This window comes from Stigmatopora argus, chromosome 15 (genome assembly GCF_051989625.1).
Source record: "Stigmatopora argus isolate UIUO_Sarg chromosome 15, RoL_Sarg_1.0, whole genome shotgun sequence".
NCBI lineage: Eukaryota > Metazoa > Chordata > Actinopteri > Syngnathiformes > Syngnathidae > Stigmatopora > Stigmatopora argus.
The window spans coordinates 12,485,365-12,506,136 of record NC_135401.1 but is presented as its reverse complement, the minus strand read 5'-3'; the positions used below and the strand labels follow the sequence as shown (position 1 = coordinate 12,506,136).

General features: G+C 37.5%; 1 protein-coding gene across 4 annotated transcripts in view; it reads right to left on the bottom strand.

Annotated features, from left to right (window-relative positions):
• The window catches only part of sntg2 (syntrophin, gamma 2), a 101,969-nt gene that overhangs the window by 75,005 nt on the left and 6,192 nt on the right, over window positions 1-20,772 (bottom strand). The window contains exons 2-17 of one of the 4 annotated variants that reach the window (XM_077620507.1): window positions 18,592-18,729; window positions 18,422-18,478; window positions 18,251-18,308; window positions 17,211-17,254; window positions 16,782-16,823; window positions 16,189-16,276; window positions 15,850-15,929; window positions 15,188-15,312; window positions 13,657-13,786; window positions 12,772-12,810; window positions 11,303-11,419; window positions 10,518-10,589; window positions 9,462-9,668; window positions 6,041-6,133; window positions 3,136-3,246; window positions 2,870-3,007 (exon numbers count right to left, since the gene is read on the bottom strand). In XM_077620507.1, coding sequence (XP_077476633.1) covers window positions 2,897-3,007; window positions 3,136-3,246; window positions 6,041-6,133; window positions 9,462-9,668; window positions 10,518-10,589; window positions 11,303-11,419; window positions 12,772-12,810; window positions 13,657-13,786; window positions 15,188-15,312; window positions 15,850-15,929; window positions 16,189-16,276; window positions 16,782-16,823; window positions 17,211-17,254; window positions 18,251-18,308; window positions 18,422-18,478; window positions 18,592-18,729 — 1,512 coding nt within the window. In that variant the 3' untranslated portion in view covers window positions 2,870-2,896. Of the gene's footprint in view, window positions 1-2,356; window positions 3,008-3,135; window positions 3,247-6,040; window positions 6,134-9,461; window positions 10,212-10,517; window positions 10,590-11,302; window positions 11,420-12,771; window positions 12,811-13,656; window positions 13,787-15,187; window positions 15,313-15,849; window positions 15,930-16,188; window positions 16,277-16,781; window positions 16,824-17,210; window positions 17,255-18,250; window positions 18,309-18,421; window positions 18,479-18,591; window positions 18,730-20,772 lie in introns of those variants that run through there. The other 3 variants (XM_077620506.1, XR_013305101.1, XM_077620508.1) reach the window with 3 other exon arrangements.

Here is a 20,772-nt window from a genome sequence, read left to right as displayed (position 1 = left end):
CACATTATATTTAACCCCCTGTCCACCTCTGTCAGCTGCTATATGTCAATAACAACCACAGACAAAATATCCTCTCGCTGATGAACCGTGATAAACACATTTTGCACAGGTAAAAACAAGAAATGTCACTTCAAACGGTTAAATCTGACAGAATTCAAATGCATCATAATTGGACAGATCTGTGGCAGCCAATGGTGGACCGTCAGTTTGATTCAATTAAAAGTCTTTCTACACGACTCAATAATGGAAAACGGGCAACATACTTTTTAAATCAAATGGAAAGCATCGTTCAACCTGGCATTAAACTAACCGATTTGTTGGCCTTTTGGCTCAATTGATTCCTAAAAAAAATCTACCGGTAGCGTGATAAAAATGCACTTAGGCGAGTAAATTGCTCTACGCCTTACCTCATCGTGCTAGTCGTCCATCAGCATAGAAAACGCTGTTCAAAAGAACATGATACTGCGCATCTGCTTAATTTACGCAGCTGCGTTCCCAATAGGTGTAACCACGCCCATATTGTCCCGCCATATTGAATGTGTAATAGATGGTGGCTTGCTTAGCGTGCTCCACGAGGTGGTTTGTCCTCCCAACTCAATGTACATGTTTTGAAGATGACATAAAATAGTCGTGATTTTTGTGGTCTTGATGCTATAAAATAGTGTTTATCTACAATGAAACTCTAATGCATCTTTAAACTCAAAGAGGGATGCTTTAGTAACTATAGCATCCCTCTTTGAATGAATGAACTATGGTAGAGTTCATTTATTTTCTGAACCGCTTTAACCTTACTAGGGTTGCGGAGGGTGCTGGAGCCTATCCCAGCTGACTTCGGGCCAGAGGCGGCCTGCCACCGGTGGCAGAAACTACACTGATAAGACCTGACATTTTCAAAATGAGTACTGACAAACACAAGATGACTCATCATGACATTTCTATTTTTGCTAATGTTGGATTACTAGATTGTACAAATAGTTTATACTAACGTGTTGAGTTATGCAAAATATTTTAATCTCATAATTTTGGGGGAGAGGCATTACCTACAAAGACAGTGAAAATAAACTGCCCCAGTGACCAGAGTATGAACCCATTTTTAACATTTACATTTATACATTCATTTTCTGAACCACTTTATCCTCACTAGGGACGCGGGGGGTGCTGGACCCTATCCCAGCTGACTTCGGGCCAGAGGCGGTGGACACCCTGAATCGGTGGCCAGCCGATCGCAAGGCACACGTACCTAGGGTCAATTTACAATCAATTTACTATGCATATTTTTGGAATGTGGGAGGAAATCGGAGTACCTGGAGAAAACCCACGCAGAACATGAAACCTCCAAACAGGTGGACTGACCTGGATTTGAACCCAGGATCCCAGAGCTGTGAGGCCAACGCGCTAACCACTCAAACCATAGGGGCACCCATTTACATTTATACTACTGTATTTTAATGTCACCCATCCTGGTGATATTCAGAGACCAAAGTACTTTTTGAGATGTAAGAATATATTTTGTGGTTTTGAGGAATACAAATAGTCTTTTGTTATAGATAAATAAGCCTGTGTTCATCTTGTAGTTTGCTTTGACACAAACTAATGGATATATTTTGTATTGTATACATGGAAATACAATATATTCTAATTTCTGCACATCCCTGACCACATGATAAGGTTTGTACAATGCTTTTTAAAATTTTTATTATATTTTGTACCCACGGCTCTCTCTTTTTTGGGCCTTTTCTAATTTGGAAATACAAAAACTAAGATTTGGACTCCCCTCAAATGTTTTAGGCGACACACGCAAATGGCTTGCTTTGTGCGTAATTGGAGGCCTTGAAGTGGCCTTAAATACATTTTCCCACATATTGTGATTTTAGCGTTCAGACTTCAGTGGCGTCAACTATGAGTCATGGTCTACTGACAGCTAAGAATTGTACTTGAAATTCACCCTTGACTCTTGTGCTGATGCAACATCTTGAAGCTGTGTAGCAGGTTGGTTAATCCCACCTTTTTCTTTCAAAAATAAATTACTTTAACTTTGACTTTTATATTTGTTAAATGAATCAAATTCAAACTCTATCTCTGAGGCATTATTTAACTAAACATGTTCATCCTGCTGTTGAGTTCAGCTTGTTATGGGCGAGGCACACGGGAGGCAACGCCACTTGCGTTCAATTTATTTTACAAGACTTATTTTACGAGAAGCGCTGTCAACACACCACAGATGGCGCCTCAATTTTATATCCTTCAGGTTTTGTGAAGATATTCGCTTGTATAAAGAAAATTTGAATTGTGGATTTTTTTTTTAACTTAGGCTAAGAAAAAGTGTTATAAGCAGCCTTTAAATAAGCTACATATGTAATCTCCACACAAATTTTAATAAATCCCTAAGTAAAACGTGTTCTTCAATGATTTTTGATACAAATGTTAAAGAAAATACAGCAAAGACACATTTATAACATTGAAATTAGACAAGATTTGTTTTCATTGCATCAGAAAACATGTTAACACAAGTGCGTCATTAGATCTAATTACATGTGAACATCAAATGTAATGGGTTTATTGGATACAAAAAAAGAAGCAAACACACAAACCTTAAATTTAAAAAAAGAGAATATATAGAACTCTATCTCAATTTCTTTTTCTACATGGCCAATTACATGAGACATGGTTGAGTCACGGTGTAATTACGGTAAACAGCATCACAACTGTGGCAGTCAGGTTAGTGTTCATAACATAAAAATGAGGAAAGAGAAGTACACAAAAGGTGACCAGTATTTTGAGCACTGTATCATTTACTGCTACACAGCAGAAAAATAGCAATCATAAGAAAGATATGTACTGACACTGTGCACAAACAACAATGATTCACTCATGTCCTTTCATAACTTTGTATAAATTACACTATAGTTTTGATTGCATGTGAAGAGGAGTCCATGGATGCCACTTTGGCAGCAATAAAAGAATGTAAACAGTGGAGGACTGCAGTTAGATTAGCGAACTCTAGTTCCTAGAAAAAGGCCAAGGACAGAGACACACATCAGTTTGTAGATAAAACCACCTCACTAGTTTGGTTACACACGATTACAAAATATTACAACTGAATTGGACATTTATGCATGGAAATCATGCTAATACCTGCATATCTATTTGCTTGCTTTCAGCATTCTTGAAAAGAAGTTTTACTCTGGTTTTTCCGTCATCAGAGGAGCCTTTAAGTTGTGAGAATTTATATTGCCAGAGGACCACCTACAAAAGAAGATAGGGATTAATACAAATCCGTCATGAGCATCATATTGAAATATATTCATTCTAATTTAGTGAATTTCAATTACTAGTTTATTCATTGTAAATTTCCAATACATTCAAAATCGGAGGTTGTGAGGGTGCTAACACTCCTACCTATCTATTACCTATCTATTTATGTCTAAAATGCCTTTCCTATTCCTGCATCCTCACCCTCTTGCCACTGGAACAACGAAATTTCCCGAATACGGGATGAATAAAGTTATCCAATCCAATCCAATCAACTGATTTGGACATATAGTGCTCTCAATGGCAGCCAGTGAGGTAAAGTCGTATTGTCATGTCAGAGAATAGTACTTTACTGCAGGGGTGCTCACATCTCTTTCCAAGATCGACTTTTTAAGTTGCCAACCTACCGCAATGTACCTTTTTCCACGGACCACTGACAAACCTCGATGAGTCATCAAACATTTGCGATACATATGAGACATTGTTCAGTCCCAAAGGAAACCAACAGATTGGATCAAATCATCATCATGTCTTACTTTCAAAGGTTCGATCAATATTACTTTGGCAATCAACTGGTAGATCGCGATCGATATAGTGACCACCACTGCTTTACTGAATTAAATAGCTAGGATATCTCTGAGACACAATCAGCAGTCATTTTAAATGTATAATAAACCAAATTAGTGCACTCCAGTGTTTTAATGCCAATTTTGGGTATCGGCAGTCACATGATTAACTGGAAGTGACACAGTTTGAAGATGCGTTACTTTGAATATATTACCAATGCATTTTTACAATTATTTCAGTATTCCGTTGCCCACGGGCTTCCCACTGACACACTCCCTCCACCGTCGACCATTCAGTTGAACATTATATGTCACAAGTAAGCGTGTCTAGCTTTGGTGGCAAAAATACGCTACTATATTTGCTACCAAGGGACATATTGTACGGACAAATAGGCTTAAGGACAGTTTTTCCCCACAGCCATCAGGACTCTGAACTTGCGGTAGCACGACACACAATCCCTTCTGTGTAATAACTTCGGGGTGAGGTAACATGAAGGACGTTGGGCGGTGATCTGCCTCCTGCTGGCTGACTGAAGGTAAGTGAGAAGACGGTGAGAGGTAAATGATCCGTTTTTTTTCTTTGTTGGCATCTGCGAGGCAAACTTTTCTGCAGTCGCCGGGATTTGGTTGCACTCGGGGGGTGATGCGATGTATCCATCACGGCAGAGTGCCAACGAGTCTGAAATTATCACTTATTTGGGCCTTTTGCCGGAAAAGCGCACTTTGTGGAGAAGCACTACCAATTTCCTCATACGCTGGCATGATGACAATTAGGCTTTTGTCGAGTCAATGATGATGACAAAGCCTATGTCTGATTATATTGCAAGTTAACATGGCAAAGACAATTCAGTTCATCACCCTTAGTATTCTGCATCAATTTCAGTAATACCTTGACATACGGGTGTCCCAACTTACAAGAAATGTGAGATACGAGGAAAATTCGGAGTGAATTTGAGATACGAGCATACGAGATGGTTTTCGATGCGGCCGTCCGGGTGGTCGAGTATGCGAGAGGCTGTTTATGAGAACAGCATCGATCGGTCTTTCTTGCTGCAACTCCCTCGCGTAAAGATATGTATGAGCACCGGCCGGACAGGTTGCATTTTTTTCCGTGTTTTTTCGCATTAGTCAGTGCAGAATTAAGGGAAAAACAATGGGTCCAAAGCAAGGCAGTGCAATGAAGCGTACTGAGAAGAAAAAGCGTATGATGAAAATCAATATTAAGCACGAACTAATAGAAAAACATGAGAGCGGTGTATGCGTGACTGAGCTGGCTCGCCAATACGAGAGTAGTACCTCAACAATATGTACCATCCTAAAGCAGAAGGATGCTATAAAGGATATCAAGCCTTCAAAAGGACTAACCATAATTTCCAAGATACACACTGACATTCATAACAAGATGGAGAGCCTTTTATTAATATGGATAAAAGATAATCAGTTAGCGGGAGAACTGGGATACACTCAGTTCGGAGACATGGAGAAGTTCCAACTCGAAAGCCACGGTGGAATACATTAACACCTTTGCCTCAGTTATCGCACAAAAAGGTTTATGTTTAGTGTAACGTAAGATTAAAACTTATTGTTAAGTGTGTGTATAGTAATCTAAGTTCATTTAAGTTAAATTTAAAGTTTATTTTATGTTACGAGGACGTTGCCGCTACCATCTGTCAGTACTGAAAAATGTCCCATTTTAGTAATGAAGATCATAACCACTAGATAGGTTTTTGTTACTTTGTGAGTAGGTGGTGTATTGGAACAAACAAAGTTGTTTTTCCATTGTAATATCGTGTTTTTGATGTTTCTTTCTGAGGGTCGGAACAGATTAATTTGTATTTAGTTATTTTATAGGGGAAAAATTAATCTGACATGAGTAAGTTGACATACAAGCTCAGTCCTGGAACCCATTAAGCTCGTATCTCAAGGTATTACTGTCACTATTATTGTGCCCGTTATATTTTTGTTTTCCCACTTTAAGTTAAAAAGTACAATTTTCTAAATAAAGGTGTTGTTGGACACAGACACGCAAATTAAGTAAAACTTTAAATGACCTACGGTTTACTTTTACCTTGAGTATATTTTTACACCAATGATTTGTACTAGAATAAGATCTCAAGAATTTAAATGCACTTTTACTTCACTTGATTTTTTGGTGTACTCTTTCCACCCCTGGAGATGAGTAATTATAGTAACCGTATATTATTAAATCAGTCATCACTTACCTTAGAGGAGCAATCCAAACATGTCAAGCCTGAATCAAAATCTATGGTGAAGGACAGCGAGTTTCCGTTGTTGCTGCACATGTAGAATTTTGTCTGGTGGGAAAGAACACAATTATAAATATAATAGTGTTTACAAATCCAACAGAATTTGCTGGGGAAAAAAGACTTTACAATTAAACATAAAAATATAATATAGTATAATAATTAAGAATAATTTAAAAACTCTTGTTAATGGAAGTGGGAAATGAGGCTTATTCCCCAAAATCTACAAGATTTGGGGAATTGGAGTAATTGATTGAAAAATGGGTTCATTATACGAAGCAATAGTTACTCTCTTGGCAACTAGGGTGAAACTGTATGCACACAGATTCACTCATGAATAAAGATTGATAAATGACTGTAAGTGGTTCGGTTGAAAGATAGCAGCTCGGGGGAAATGTCGTAATTTGGGTTTATTACTGGCACATATTTCATACAAAACTAGTACACTTTTTTAAGGGGTATGTTGTCATGTTCTGCTGCCTACGATGACATAATTCTTTTCATCAGCTGATTAGGTCAACGAGGCACGGCAGGATCAACAGACTTGCAGCAGATTGATGCATCTGGTATTAAGAACACCTTCCACAACCAACGGATTGTCGGAGAATTGCATGCCTTACCCTTGCTTGTGTAGTATTTAGTGAAATTTGATATGGCACTTGAGCTGGAAAACAGCGCCATTGAGCATCCAAGCATGACTAATACATGTCAGGGCACAGAAGTTGACTGCTGCTCGCTTGTGGACGCGGGCGGAAATGCGGTCACTTATTATTTATATCCACCAAAAATACACGTGTAAAAAGATCAATTCAGACGGATTTTTAATTGATAGAAGTCGATTTTTTAAAAACACCTTTAGCTTTTAACATTTTAAAGGGTTTTGGGGTTAGCATTAGGGATCTCAGAAGGGTTGGAATGATTTCATTTCATATGTAGAGGCACCACCGTAATGGTGTCTCGAGTTTGGCCTGGCCAAAAATCTCATAACAAATATTGTCCATTATCGAGATGGTCAGGTCTATAGTATGACCGATTGAAACTTCATATCCCTGTCCTGATGGTGTATTCCATTGAAGTATCAATTCATTCATTTTCTGAAGCGCTTATCTTTAAAAATTCCTCTATTTTTCAAACTGTTAAGCATGTGGACAAGTCTGTCTCTGCCTATTGTAGTACGTCACTTGAATTATGTTTGATATCACTTATCAAGTATTTTCATTGTCTTTCCTTGTCACCTAGTATTTCAGATTATAGAGCAGCCATGGGCAAACTACGGCCCGCGGGCCATATACGGCCCGTTAGGCCTTTTAATCCGGCCCGCCAACGTTGTCCAAATTATTATATTTTTTTTATATATATATATTTTTTTTTTTGCGGTAAAAATACAGGAAATCATTGGATGACCTGCATTAGCAATTCTGCCGTCGGTTTTGTGATTTGGGAAAAATTGACAGCTTGTGTCATTTCCTTTCTCACAAGACCCGGAAAGGGTTCCACAGGAGTTGCAGTTGGTACTGATTGATCTCCAATGTGACAAGTTCAACTCCCTGAAAGTCTCTGAGTTTTATGCTTCATTAAGTGCAGCCAAATTTCCAAACATCTAGAAGATGGCACAGAGGATTCTGGTGTTATTTGGCTCTACATATGTGTGAACAGACCTTTAGTCTGATGAAAATCAAGAAAGCACCCCATAAATCCCAGATGAGTGATGAGTATGTTCATACTTTAGTCCTTTTTTCTGTTTATGTTTCATATGTACTGTTAACGGATGCAGTTTTTATATGTGTCGTTTCTTGTGCTGACCCGGCCCGCCTGTCAAATTTTTAAAGTCAATGTGGCCACCGGGCCGAAAAGTTTGCCTAACCCTGTTATAGAGCATTCATGAAACTTTTTATTCCCTAAACCTTTGTATTCCTCATCGGCCTCCTGGTACTCTGGTATTTGTGCATCCATGCCATAATGGATACTTGGAATACTCCACCTAAAGTAAACGTTCTAAATATTAGATTTTTCAACAAGCATTTTTACAAATGCATGAATTTTGAAAAACTTCTGTTATTTTTTTTATTTTTTTAGATTATAACAGCATTTTTATGCCACAAGACTTCCTTCTGTTGTTCTTCATGTATGTAATACACAAAGGACTTCCCCTTTTTTGTCACATATCTTTTGTCATTTTTTTTCACATAAGAATGCAGTGAAAATCACATGGGAAATGTCAGGAGTCCTAATTCTGAAAAAGCTTTCAGCTGTAAAAGGGATCAGGAAGGCATGGCAGCCTCATGCTGTCACCCCAACTTAGACTCATGGTGAGCACTCTGAGCAAGAGACTTGACTAATTGGAAAGGATTCTTCAGTGGGAATTACCAACATGAACTATTTCTTGCAGAAAATCGCCTTAGCAAAGTCTGACATAAGGCAAAGCATGAGAGGGACATGCTATAAAAAAAAAAAAATGTATTTGTGTGTAGTGCAAGTCATTTGGGACGGGTTAGAAAGTTCTAAATACATGTGGTTGAGTCTTTTGAAGCGAGCTTAGACTGAAATTAACCATTCCACTGACCTTTACTAGTCCCATTTCGTGACTGTGACAGGTTGTCAAGCAAAATTGTTAGGCCGTCAAAAGCAGTTTACAATGCTTGATTTCACCCTTCACAGTAAAACGGGTGTGGTTGTTGGTAATCAACCATGACATTTATCAAATCCTGAACTTAGAATTATGCTTATATTATTATCTTTTTGCACAAATAATAGCATACTTAAATAATGGTCTATTTCCCATGGCATCAATCGTTTAATATTTTTATACAACTTCACTTTACTTGGGTCGAGGGTAAATTAAAGCCAATCCTGCTAATTTTGGGTGAGTGGATGGATGGACAGGTCTCCAATCAATCATAAACCATAATAGGATTTTAATAATCTGGGGGGGTCAGGATGACATTTGAGGAAAAAGATATGAAAAGACTGCATCATAATTGACAAATATTTCCTATTCCGTCATTGCAAGCTTTTTCTCAGTTATAAACGACTTTCATTTGATTTCAGTTTCACTTTTTCGACTCATATCTATCAGCTACCCTCAAGTTCTTTATCTTATTTCATTCGATTTGAAATTCAATGTTAATCGAGATCAATGGACTCCCTTTTGATTGAAGTTATCATTAAATATGTATGTATATTAGTTGCAAATTTGCATAAATAGATGTTACATGCTATCTTAGAATTCAAAATGGAGAAGTGTGACTTTGATAGAGGAGTTTAAATCAAAGTAGTTATTTTAAAAGGAAATGAATTATGCAGTGTGGTAATTTTCATAATAATAAAGTAAAGAAGTGCTTTACAATCGATTGATAAATTATCGTAGTTAAATACTCACTTTTATTCGCTGCACTTCCAAGAAGACAGCTCTTTGAAAAGACTTTTCCCAAAAAGCCAGGTCAGACGCCAGCTCTACTCTGAAGGTGTGGCTCTGTCCATGCCCGATGAGAATGCTGAAGCAAAGAGACTCATTTTCCTGTTGTTCAAGTGAATGCTCCAGACCTAAGTAGAGCCTTGCCTGAAGCCAACAGTCCTCTGTCATCCACTGTAAAAACAATGCTTGAATCTCTCAATTTTGTGGAAATGTATGATTTATGTAAACCACTATAGAGAACATAGTAGAAGCTCTTGAACAACATGCTGGTTAACCAAAAATGTTTTTATTATATTCTTTTAAGGGAATGTTTTCTGTGATCATCTGAAACGTTATCTCTATTTAATATTTTGTCTATATATGTGAAATATATCTACAGACCTGTACAGTTAAAGTAAGTGTTCTAATACTACTTTTCAATTCATTATCATACCTTTGATGGAAACAGCTGTCTAATAATCCATTTAACATAACAGCTCTGGGGTCCTGGGTTCAAATCCAGGTCATGTCCATCTGTGTGGAATTTGCATGTTCTCCCCAGACCTGCGTGGGTTTCCTCCGGGTACTCCGGTTTCCTCCCACATTCCAAAGACATGCATGGCTGATTGGACACTCTAAATTGCCCCTAGGTATAGGTGTGAGTGTGCATGGTTGTCCGTCTCCCCCGCCTCTGGCCCGGAGCCAGCTGGGATTGGCTCCAGCACCCCCAGCGACCTAATGAGGATAAAGCGGTTGAGAAAATGGAATGAGAGACATATATACATACACACATATAGACATACACACATACACACACACGCACACACAGACACACACAGAGACACACACACAAACACAGACACAGATACACACACACAGACACAGACACACACAGATACACACAGATACACACAGATACAAACACACACAGACACACACATATATACGTATATATAACATTTTATTTTACAATATGAAAAACAAGCGTGTTATTTAAAACTGCTGTGATGAACTAGAGTTTTTGTGTACATCCCATTATACCTTGTGAACCTTGAAAAGCACCTCGTAGAGGTTATAAGAAGTTTCTGCTTGACCCCATTCAGCGGCACATAGCTGAGCACAAAAAAGAAGAAAAGAACAAACAGAAGTATTTGCTACTTTTTAACAGCTTACCCGTTATGTCAAATAGGTACAATAGTAGGCATGCACTAATCACCATGGTCCGAAAGAGCAACAATTTTTGAAAAGCCCAACCTCAGTTTTCACGATCCTCATTTTTTTCATGAAAAATATCATTCACGTTTAATACTCAAATGAATCTTGCTTTCTTGATCTGTGAAACAAGACTGATTTTTTTTCAACACATGCAGTAGGATTCTAAAACATACTTGAAAAGTTCAAAATGTTTGTTTTGAAACTCCACAATTTCTTTACCAAAAATTCAAGAGCAGGAGAATACAAAATTATATTAGGTCTCCAAATCTTTGTTTTTTTCACATATTAATGAATACATTTTAACTCACTCACAAAGATAAAGCAGTGTAATGAGGCAACAGTTATACCACATTTCCTATCAAGAACGTCAAACAAATATTACTTCTACCCACCTTAAATAATTGGCTACCTTTGACAGCAATAGACACCTAATTAAATTGAACTGGGAGGGTCGAGAGCACTGCCCCCTCCCAGTTAAAATGCATATGACGTCTACAAGTCATAAACTTATGTGAAGAGTTTTAATTTCAGGGGCCAGAGAAATGCTCCAACTAACTGTTTCTTATCTCTTTGTCAAAAAAAAGACAACTTAGTAAATATTGATTACCTACCGGTGGTCTTCTGAAGATATGGAAATATTGTCCTCTTAGAGCCAGGAATTTGAAAGTGTTTTTTTGAGAAGCAGCTCTGCCTTCTGAGCTTTCACAAACCCAGCCCATGTGAATAATCTGTTGAGGGAGGGAATTATTTTTTACAACTTTTACCGCTACTTCTATATTTCAATCGCAATGGAATAATTGTCATGTGTCATTTTTTAATTAGTTTACTGTATCTTGTATCCTGTCAATGGTGCAGCTATCCAACTTGTACTAAAAGCGCAGCTCCTCCAATCGTATAAGATGTGTAATATAACTTCTTAGTTATTAGCTGGGATCGGTTCCAGCAGGAGGATAAGCAGCTTGGAAAATGACTGAATGGCTGGATGAATTACTTCAACATAATCAATGTTGACTTCCTCAATTACAAATAATTCGTTTGCTAAATAGCCTCCAAAAGTAAGTACCATTTTTTTCCACTAATACGCAATTGCGGCAATACAGACCTCTTCGTAATGCAATAGATGGAGGACTTTTTTGGATGGAATCATATTTTCAAGCCAGCATGTGCCCATCAGACAGTCAAAATAATTAGTATTGTCCATTTATTCTGTTACTTGCAACACTTTATCACGTGCGAATGTTTTGATAACAATTTCGTTTCTATGCAGCATTTCATATCAGTGTTGTGTTATGATTAAATGACAACTCAATTTTAATGGAGTAGAAGTCGAATCGTTTGTTATGTTCGAAACAAAATCAAATTTACTGGCGAGAGGTCAGATAATACGCAATCAGGTATTGATGAGCCAAAAAGTAAAAAGAGTAAATGAAATGTTTTGGAATTTTGGGAAGCAGAACAAAAAATTTTTTTTAAGTAAACAAAGAATCAAAGTTTAAAAAAGTGGACTTTACTATAAAAATGCACTATGAGATATCCGTGGTTGAGATATGAAGAGAATGACGGATGCTACATATATTGTGGTGCTTAACAATAATAAGACATAACAAAAAGAATGTAATGCATAAATATGCAAATTATTTGTTTAAATAAATTGTGTTGCAACATTTTTTAATATCTATTGTTTGTTTGTTTATTTATTGTTGTGGTTTAGGCTTTAGTTAGTATCTGAAAAACTGTTACGTGAACAGATGCCCATTTATCTCGTTGTTCTTTTTTTACTATTGTCACTTAAATGCATTATTTTTTGGTTTCTATTTTTTTTAAATGCCCTGCCAAAAATGAGTCTATATTTCTTCCCTATCCATTATGTATTCTTTAGCTGGGGAGAGTTATAGTGCAAGAAATGCAGTAAATAAAAATGAATAAACACTGAGGCGGTAAAATAAACCCTGGCATCTTTTGAGAAAACATAAAAGCAGATAAGCTAACTCTTATCAATCTCTCATCATTTTTATTTAAATCAACAAACGTTTATGTGAAAAGCCTGTACTGTAAATTCAATAATTATGCGGTTGCATACCTGATCATCTGAAGAGTTGTATTTGTTAGCCAATTTAATCTGTGAGAAAAACAGAAAGGTATGCACATTTAAGATATGTGCATTAAACATTTTGACTAAATTAATTCAGGAGTAGCATTAGCAATATATTCTACCACATTAAACTTCAAAATACTGTGTTTTATAACACGTAAGTCGGTTATGCGTTAACCCGTGGTTGCCTGAATTTCCTTTTTACAAATCTATATAAAAAAGCATTGAGGGAATACATATGTACAAAAGTAAGTATAGAAAATTATTGAAACTCTATATCTACCTATACAAAAGTGATGGAATATACTCTTTCACAATGAGAAATAATGGTAATGTTACGCTCTTGCCAGATGTCTTAACCATAAATAAAAAACAAATAGTTGAGTGGAGACTACAGGCTGTTTCATGATAGAAGGTCGGTAAAAGAAAAGATCAGCTTCTCCAAAACATCCAGACAATTATATCTTGATTGCCAGTTTAGCAGTTGTGTTCAACTGCCACAATCTCGTGACTTAATTACACGTTTAATAAAATGGCAGCTGCACAAACTGCATGTGAGCATGTACAGTATGTCCATATTCTCACATCAGTTCATCAGATCAGTGTTTTAATCAAAGTCTAATAGAAGGAAATCAGCCCAGAGTGCACAAGTTGAATGACTACTTAGCAGCCATTAATTAGGTATTAGAGAGTCTCAATTTGCAGTTGCCACAGTAAATCAATGAGTACTTATCATCATCATTGAGTACTGTTCCAACCAGGTTTTAATAGTCTGTAGAGAACAGTGTCAGTGCTGCAACAATTCTGATAGGTACGTTAAAGGCAAGAAAAACATATCAATATATTTACGATGGTGGGTAGGCCTATTCTTACATTCTCCAGGGTCAAGTTACTGATCTTTGTTGATATTGCTTGGAGCCAGTCTGTGGTTTCTGCTGCACTGCAAAATTGAAGAATATTGGCACAGGCTCCATTCAAGGCAAATACTTCAAAACAGTTCGACCTGAAAAACACAAAAAGGTCAGAACAAAAGAAATGAGGAAGACTGAAAGCATTGCTGCTTGAGTGATGAGAGGGTTTTTAGTTCCGTCATATTACCTGAACTGCAGGATCATTGGAGAATTGCTTTCTAATAAAACATGCTGGTATGAATCCTATAGTACCTACTTTTTTGTCTAAGGATAAATAATCACAAACACTTATTTTCTAAACTTTTCAATCAAATTTTGGACCACCTGTCTTGTTAACCTGTTGCTTGACATTGACAATAAACATCCAATTTGGGAGGAATACCAGTGAATGCTCATCTATCAGTGCCATTGACAGGGCGCGACATCCAATCCATTTTGACTGGAAGGGGCGAATTAATGTTCTTTTGCCTCTGCCAGTCTAAATGGATTGATTGGACTATCACCGTCATCAAGGCCAGTCAATAAGTTCAACTAAAAGTCAAAGGAGGAAAATGACCAAAAATTGGGTAAAATTTCAAATACAATCTTCCCGACAACTAATTCTTCCTTAAGAAATGCTCTGTTTAAAAATATTACACAATGCTGTATTACTATGTTTGGCTTCGTGTGCGGTCGATTGGTCGCCAGTCTTTTGGTCGCGGTCTTTTGGTCGCGGTCTTTTGGTCGCGGTCTTTTGGTCGCCCGGACCGCGACAATGGGGGACCAAAAGACCGGCGACCAAACAAGGTAAAACAACATGGTCTACGCATCAATAAAAGCCAACAATGGCCATGAGCAGTTTCACTGAGCCAACGTGTGAGTGTATAAGAGTTTGTATGTACTTGAGTTGTCCCCTTAGGAAGGTACGTCAGTCAGGGTCTTAACAAGTTCTCCAACAAAAATAATAAAAGCCTGGGAAATTTGGAGCTTTTCTTTAGCCTAATAATTAATAGGGCATTAAGTATGACTAAATAATAATTCGCAGTTTGTATTTAGGGAATTTGAGCAACGATTTAAATGGTAATTATCAATAACCTTCCGGGCGACCAAAAGACCGGCGACCAATCGACCGTGTACCGTTTGGCTTATAAAGAAAAGCAGTCCCATAGAGAAGACATGTTGCTTAGTGATTTAAGATGAAATGCGCAACAGTGCTGAAAACATATGTAAATACTGGATTGGATCCAACCAAATCGGATTCACCAAAAAAAGCCATATTGGCCACCAAGACAACCCTAATTGAAACCATTTCTGTGTGTGTAATAAAAAAAGTGAGCAAATACATGTAATCGGTTACACATTCCGAGTCACAGCCTCAGGTGTGGTGACCTTTAAAGTCGTTTATGTCTGTGCATAGATATTGGCATTAACAAAAGTGCTTGCAAAACCAACAGAAGCACTTGCTGAAGTGTGCCCGACAAAAGGTGAATTATATCACGCTGGATTACCCTTACCTTAACTTATCCATGCCAGCTTTGTATCTGGAAACTCTGGCCATTAACAAGGGCAAGAAAATGGCATCCAGCCAGCGCTTCTCATACTTTGGTTCATTAGTGGAGTGTGACGGAAGGGATGAATCCTGCAAGAAATACATAAGAATGAGCTTCTTTAATCCGCAGTTGTTGAAGGCCTGTCAAGGCAGCATGAATTAGCACTGTTATCACTAGTAGACGTCCAATTCATTTGAACTGGGAGGGTGGAATCAAATGAAAGATTGATGTAGCGACATCAATGAGTTTACGGGGAATATGTAAAAATGTCCTCCTTTGTCAAAGAGTAGTGCAAAATCAAATTTACTTTATGACAACACATTTCTAGTGACCTGTGTTACATCAAATAACATATCTGGAAACATATTTTAATATATGTTACTTTTTTCATATACACTAGTAAAAATATTTTAACAAAATAAATTGGTGTTCTACTTTTCAAGACAATTGCATTTTCAATTACGTCAAATGTTTTGGGACACTCCAAAATAAAATTTTATCCTATACAATATTCCAACATTAGTCTCATAATTTATTTATTACCTGGAGTACTGACCAATCAGTACCAGAATCAAGCTACACCACGTACTATGAAAAGCACTGAAAAAAGCAAAAAATTGTCTTACTGTGGCACCATTGAAATGTGAGCTGCAGTCAAAAAGGTAGGAAGATTCAACACTGTGATCACCAGATGGCCCAGGAGAACCTGCAAAGAGGATATATATTCAAACACACACACTTCATACTTCTTATATGTAGAAAATATTTTTTAAAGTGTGACATGTAGTCTGGGAAATACGGTAATGATTAAACAAAAGGTAATAATTGCATATGTAATAATAAAATTGTATAGTGTCAAAGAAAGCCCTGACTTTTCAGACAATTTCTATAGCACGGAGGGTGTCTTGAACCAAAATCAAATTTGTTACCGTAAACTTTAAAAATATAAAATTCAGAACTCATACCTAAGGGCAGTTTAAGAAATGATGGGACTTCTCTAAGATAGCGCACAGTGATGAGGACTTCATTTCCAGCTGTGCGCAAGAGATGAACCTGACAGAAATATGTGATAAGATATGATGGGTCAGCTGTAAATGAATACAGCAATAAGTACATTCATTTATTTACCACACTGTTTATCCTCACAAGGGTAAGAGGGGGTGTTGGAGCCTATCCCAGCTAGCTATGGGCACCAGGCAGGGGAGACTCTCAATTGGTGGCCAGCCAATCGCAGGGTACAAGGAAATGGACAACCATTCACACTCACACTCATACCTAAGAAACCGGAGTACTCTGAGAAAACCCGCACGGGCCCGGGCAGAACAGGCAAACTCCACACAAAAAGATCCAAATGTGGGATTGTACCCTCAATCTTTGAATACGAGGCAATTCGCACTAACCACCCATCCACCAGTCTGACAAATGTCAAAACGTTATGGTTTATGACTTTTTGACATTAAAGTAAATAGAATATTATAAACTGAAAATGAAACTCCTCCCACAACCGCTATTCTATATTTAATGCAACAGGATGTACGTTTCTAACTCATATACTTACAACTTCCTCATGAGTACAATGCTCCACGTTTATGCCGTTGACCTATAAAAAGGAAAAAAATGCAATCGTATACACATTTTGAGAATAAACTGAATCATTGATACTGTATATTCAAAATATCCATTTAAATAGAAGCAAGAGATAAAAATATCCGTCTTACACATCGAAATAGAAGAGTATTAAAAAAACAAGGTGCAAAACCCATTGACAGTGACACTTTTGCTTTTACACTGTCATTGACGATGATAGACGTCCAATAATCGGTCGTCCAATCATCCTTCTACTCTGAATTGAAATGAGTTTATCGCTAGTAGACCTCAAATCTATTTCAAATAGGAAGGTGGCAGCAAAGGAACATCCCACTTTAAATGAATTGGATGTGTTTAGCTGTCAATGGCAGTTAATCTAAAAAAATCACCGACGACCTACCTGCAAAACAGCATCGCCGACGAACAACTTCCCTCTTTGATCAACTGTGGTAATACAGAGTAAAGCATCACTGGTTAATGAAAACATTATTAAATACATGTTCATTTCAGATAGCCTAATGTGGTGGAAATAGCAATTGTCACTTGTTGACCCATTTTGGTTAGCGTATAAGCCAGGGGTGGGCAAACTATTCCACAAAGGGCCGCAGTGGGTGCGGGTTTTCATTCCAACCCATAAGAGGACACCTTTACACCAATCTGGTGTCCCACAAGGGCAATCAGTAGATTGCAGTCAGGTAGGTGCTCCTTGTTTTCTGCAGAAATCTCATTGGTCAAAGTGTCTGTGCTGGATCGGTTGGAACAATAGTTGTGTTGTGTGAAATAGAAAAAAAATTCTGCCACAATACGTGCCATTTTATATCACGTTAACAAGATGCCACAATTTAATACATTTTTAATTGTTTGGTGACAAACTATAAAACATAATGGCATCCCCACTCACTTTATTTATTAATTTATATTAAAATGACCTGCAACAAATGTTAAAAGTATTGCAATTTGCAATGGCCTTGCAAGCGATTGGACTATTATTACGTTGTATGGGATCCCCAAACAAATCTAGTCAGACCAAATTGGGCACCGACTGTTGGTCGAAATGTGTGTATTGCAGGAACAGGTCTATTTATGGCAATAATAACGATAGAGATAAAATATTGACTAAAGTCGAATATTGTCTTTGGCAATACTGTTTATGTTCATATCATACAGCAATTCAGATCAATGCTGTTAGCATAGCCTTATTACTTCATTGCATAATGATACACTTGGAAATTCATGTGTCACACAGTATCAAAAACAGATTTCTAAAGATGGATATAAAAAGTATGTTGTGAGCACTATTAGGTAAGTGTCTATATTTAAAAATATATATTTTAGCAAGGCCATTAAAAGCAAAAATGTTTCTCTAGTCACCTTGATTAAAGTTGTTTTTAATTTTTTTTTTTACTGTGCATCTTTAAGTAGGATCAACTACATTCTTACCCACTTGATCTTTAAAAATCTTGGAAATAACCACAGGCACGTTATGCTCGGCACCCCCCTGAAAAGTAGGAGAGACAGATGAAATGTTGGACCTCAGACAATAACTTCTGCCAGACAAAGTACTTTTCATTTCTACTTCTGTGTCTTTATAATCAAAGTGGATCTGCTTACTTTGATGCTCAAGCCCAGACCGCCTGTTTCTTGTCTTCGGAGTAATACAGTTCTGTGCTTTAGAAAGTGTGAGTTTCTTATTGGCAAAAGGATATTGTGAATGTGACAAATGATCTGGAGTTTTGCAGCATAAATCATAATACAAGTTTAAATCCTTCAGGGGCACTTACATTTACTTGAAAGTTGCTTCCTCTTGTGCAAACCACATCCAGCTTCTGTATGGTTAATACCTCTTTAGAAAGTTTTAGGCAAACGTCATAGGAATTGCTGGTGTCCTCATTGTAAAGCAAAGCAATTCCAGATTTCAACTGTTGAAAATGAGAAGCGCATCGACATTATTTGGAGCAATTAAGAGCACAATGAACGTGTAAGCTTCTCCTCAAAATGACTCAATTGTAGCATGTCCGAATCGAATAATCGCTCCCAGTCAAAATTGATTGGGGGTATTTATATGGCCAAAAATGAGTTAATACTTAAAATAAATAATTAAATTTGAACTATTACACCCGATTTCAATCCTCTAACAATTACATTATTGGGTCTGATTTCCATTCACCTGATCGAAGCCATATATACACACATCCAGCCAACTACGGGCACCAGGTGGGGGACACCCTGAATTGGGGGCCAGCCAATCGCAGGGCACAAGAAGACGGACAACCATTCACGTTTACACTGATACTTAGGGGCAATTTAGAGTGATTCACCAGCCTAACCTTCATGTTCTTGGGATGTGAGAGAGAACTGGAAAACCCACGGAAAACCCACCCAAGCCCAGATGCAAACTCCACACAGGAAGGTCCAGACCTGGGGTCGAATCCTCGATCTCAGAACTGTGAGGCCGGCACGCTCAACACTCTTCCACACACTTAAATATGTATATATACTTTATTTTCATGGCTTAAACATGTAGCCATGCCACATCAGCACGTTTTTCTTAACCTTTTGGCAGTGGTCATCTATTCAAAAGTTATTAACTAATCTTAACACAGCATCGGCAGAGAAAGAAAGGGGACAGAAAAGAAAATGGTTTTGGAGCCTAAGTTGTATACTTTGGAGATTTTCAAGCAGTTTGCAAGGATGTTACAACACTTCTCTGTGGTATGTCCAATTCATGAGATGTTTTTTCATCACCATCATACCTTGAAGGCAATTTGAGCCAATAGCAAAAGTAAAAAAGGCCTTTTTCTTTGTCCTTTTAAATGAGAATGGTGTTATAATCATGACATAATGAACATTATCAATTTACCATTTTTGTGTTCTTTCAGAAATGTCCATCAAACTGATAGCCGTTTGAATAATTCTGCACCAAAGAAATTTGCACTCAGATTCAAAATAGTTTGGGACCCTTAGTCTAAGCTTTCAAAAAAAATTAAAACTACAATATCATGATGCAAGTAGGAGTAAAGTGGATGTGACGAAAGACTATTCAAATCAACTAACAAAGTAAAAACACAACTGACAGAGAGGTAATTATTAAGTAACGAGGACAGTGGCATAGCGGCACAGTGAAATGCTCTCTTTGATGCAGGAAATGAAGCTCTCTAAATAAATCTTATTCTCTATTCGCTCTCTGGGAGACATCTTATTAATTATTAAATTTGATGTTCCCGATTGTAGTAGTTACACTGGAGGAGACTTTTACAGATCAGTAAGCTTAAGCATATTCTTGTGTTGTAGATGTGCATGTATTTGACTTTCTGTCAATGCAGTTAAAATCTGAACCCAGCCTATCATAGTCAAGATGCTGACTGGTCAAAATTGTGTTTCTTCAGAAGACATCAAATAGTACTGACCTCTAGCGCGTAGTGCAAAGTATATTTGCATTGGTGAAGGCGGCGTATCTGCGTGTAAACCTTAGACGTGATGGGAATAAATACTGAAATAAAAACACTTTTAGCCATTGCCAGCATATGTCAAGAAAAGAGGCTTCTTGTCCTATGTATTGCGATTTGAGTTTACATCGGCTCTAGCAACAGAAAACTTCCCAGGCAATAATAACCTTGAAAGGCTACACAACTGTCAAGCAAACACACCAACATTCAGACAGAGCCATCTTGATCAAAGATCTAATGTACACATCAATGATAGTTTTTGTTAAACTTGTGGGAGCGGTCATCCTTTCAAAAGTCATTATCTATACATATTACTATTTCTGAGAATGTGTGTGCGTGTGTGTGTATGTCTGTCCATGAGGTCTGAGTAAAATGGAGACAAGACCGTAAGTTCGGTTTGAATGCGGTTTACACCAAAAGTTAGCAAATTTACACCTCTAGGGATGCACCGTGGCCGATTTTCGAATTTGGACTGCAGTTTTTCAGAAAATCGATATTTGTACCAGGGCATCGCAT